General features: G+C 59.6%; 1 protein-coding gene across 1 annotated transcript; it reads right to left on the reverse strand.

Moving 5' to 3' along the window:
- Nucleotides 1-583: 583 nt before the first annotated feature.
- Nucleotides 584-2,748, reverse strand: RAP2B (RAP2B, member of RAS oncogene family). The gene has a single exon (XM_059855923.1). The coding sequence runs from the start codon at nt 2,675-2,677 to the stop codon at nt 2,126-2,128; it is 552 nt and encodes a 183-aa protein (XP_059711906.1). The 5' UTR covers nt 2,678-2,748; the 3' UTR covers nt 584-2,125.
- Nucleotides 2,749-2,998: the final 250 nt, after the last annotated feature.

Here is a 2,998-nt window from a genome sequence, read left to right on the forward strand (position 1 = left end):
GGACAGGGGGGACAGGGAAAAAGAGAGCTGTGGGTTTTGTGTGCAGACCTTTAAAGAAGGGGCAAAGAAGGGGAGAGCACAGGTAAAGAAGCTCCTTGGACCTTCCAGGTGATGGGAGGCACAGGTCTCCTCCCACCCCAGCCCCTCTGCAAACCAGAAAACAAAAAGGGCTGGTTTATAGTTTTAAAGTGATAATGCAATGAGACTAAAAGTTTGAATTTCATAAATAATTGACCTTTAGAACTTCACCCCAATAAACCACGCTGCTTCCAGGAGGGAAAAAGGGCCTAATCTTACAGGGCCTGTTGCAGTAAGCCCACACTGCCTCCTTAAAGCTGCCTCTGAGCACAGCCTTCTCCCCACAGCTTGGCAGCACACCGGGCCAGGACCTGAATGCAAGCAAAAACTTGCATCCAAAATGACTAAATATTAGGTAAAACAGCAGTCTTGTGGCTTGCCTTTTTTTCACCACTGTTCTCAGCTAAATCGACCCCTCCACCTTTCACTGCTACTGAGATACAAATCTGGATTAAGAGCCTGTGTGAAAGTCAGTGTTTCATGTGATACATAACAATGCACAAAGTTGTTTTCTAAAAAACAGCATTTGTATTAAAATTCTTCAAATGGATAGACATCTCTTCAACGCATGTCTGCAGTTAAAATGACAGTTGTTAGAATTTTCTTGGTACATCACAACGATAAGAGTTCCTTCTTTGCTGGCTGGAGGCACATCCCACAACAAAATCAAAGGGAAATAGAACCAAAAAAATAAAAAAAGCCCCTCCACCCAAAAATCCCAAAAGGCTAAATTCTTGTAAATTTGAAGTAAATGAAGCCCAAACTTGCAAGACATGGAAATAACAGTTAAAAGGCTCAGATGGAAATAAGAAATAAATTCCACTAACAATAGGCCCTTTTGTCCTGGCTTGCTCGGTGTGATTACTGCAAGGAAACTGTTAAGTAGTTTTTGGAGTAGTAGATAATGGGATTCTGTGGAGCTTTCACAGGTTGGCACCGGCTGGAACAGCTGAGTTTTGAAGGCACTCTACAGACACAGGGCTGCTGTTGGCCCTGCATCACTCTTGGGAAGTCTTTGCACTTGAGAGAGCTAGTCATCAAAATCAGGTATTGCCAACCCAAATCCAAAACCCCTCGGCAAAAAAAGCACCACCGCCCTCCCCCCCACTAAAGGAAAAACCAAAACCACAACGAAATCACACACACACGCACACCTAAACAATTGTGCAGATTTGTAACATTTTCACAGCTGATTAAAAAAAAAAAAAAACAAACCCAAAAAACCAGGAGAAAAACCACCACGCTACCACTCTCCTGCAAACTCCCATCCGATACAGCAGGTAAACAAAATAGAGCATTATTCCAGGGATATCGGCGGCGCTGCCCGGCGCCCCGTGCCTGGCAGCACCGATCGGGTCACAGTCCCAGTTCCATGTGCAACTCTCCGGGCGGGACGGCCCCGCACCGCTCCCGCTTGCATAGAGACCGCGGCAGCGGCGCCGGGACGGGCCCCGCTGTCCCGGGGGTGCGGGTCCCCGCTGTCCCGGGGGTGCGCGGGTCCCCGCTGTCCCGGGGGTGCGCGGGTCCCCGCTGTCCCGGGGGTGCGCGGGTCCCCGCTGTCCCGGGGGTGCGCGGGTCCCCGCTGTCCCGGGGGTGCGCGGGTCCCCGCTGTCCCGGGGGTGCGGGTCCCGCTGTCCCGGGGGTGCGGGTCCCCGCTGTCCCGGGGGTGCGCGGGTCCCCGCTGTCCCGGGGGTGCGCGGGTCCCCGCTGTCCCGGGGGTGCGGGTGCCCGCTGTCCCGGGGGTGTGCGGGTCCCCGCTGTCCCGGGGGTGCGGGTCCCCGCTGTCCCGGGGCTGGCCGGGCTGCGGGCCCCGCTCCCCGCCCGGCTCCCCGCGGCCGATCCGGGGCGGGTTCCCCGCGTGGCTCCGCTCCCCGGTGGCGGGACCGGCCGCTCCCGCGCCCGCCGCCGACACTGACAGGAAATATGCCATGACCGAGACTGGACGAAACGTACATGCCGAGAAAAGCCACATTTCCAACACGATGAATTTTGTTCCCGATGTTTCCTCCCGGAGCGGGTCCGCCGGGACGCGGGGCCGCCGCCGCCCTCAGAGGATGGCGCAGGAGGCGCAGCACGGCTCGTCCCCGTTGGGCTGCGCCGCGTAGTTCATCTGCCTGACGATCTCGGCGAACAGCTCGTCCACAGAGGCTTTGTTTTTGGCCGAGGTCTCCATGAAGGGGCAGCTCCACTCCTCGGCCAGCGCCTTGCCCTCCCCGAAGGAGACCTCGCGCTCGCCCTCCAGGTCCACCTTGTTGCCCACCAGGATCATGGGCACCCGCTCGTACCTCTTGACGCGGATGATCTGGTCCCGCATGGGCTTGATGTCCTGGAAGCTCTGCTGGTTCACCAGGCTGTACACCAGGATGAAGCCCTGCCCGTTCTTGATGTAGAGGTCCCGCATGGAGGCGAACTGCTCGGTGCCCGCCGTGTCCAGGATCTCCAGCACGGACGGGGACGAGTCCACCTCGATCTCCTTGCGGTAGAAGTCCTCGATGGTGGGGTCATACTTCTCGATGAAGGAACCGGTCACGAACTGTACGGTAAGGGCGGACTTGCCCACGCCGCCCGAGCCCAGCACCACCACCTTGTACTCCCGCATGGCTCCCGCCTCCCTCCGCCGCCTCCCGCTCGGGGCTGCCGCGGCGGGCGGGGACGGGGCGGAGGGAGGGAGGGGACGAGGGACGGCCCCGCGCCGGGGCGGGGAAGCGGCGGCCGCGCCTTGCGGAGCGGCGCCGTGAGAGCCCCGGCGCCGGGCAGCGCCGAGGAGGAGGAGGAGGAGGAGGAGGAGGAAGGGGCTAAGGAGGAGAGGGAGGGAGGGAGAGAGGGCGGCAGCGCTGCCGGTACCGGCCCCGGCCCCGGTCCCGGCGCGGCGGAGCGGGGCGGGGCGGGACAGCGCTGCCGCGGCCCATGGCGACCCGCC

Source organism: Haemorhous mexicanus, chromosome 10 (assembly GCF_027477595.1).
Source record: "Haemorhous mexicanus isolate bHaeMex1 chromosome 10, bHaeMex1.pri, whole genome shotgun sequence".
NCBI classification, from domain to species: Eukaryota; Metazoa; Chordata; class Aves; order Passeriformes; family Fringillidae; genus Haemorhous; species Haemorhous mexicanus.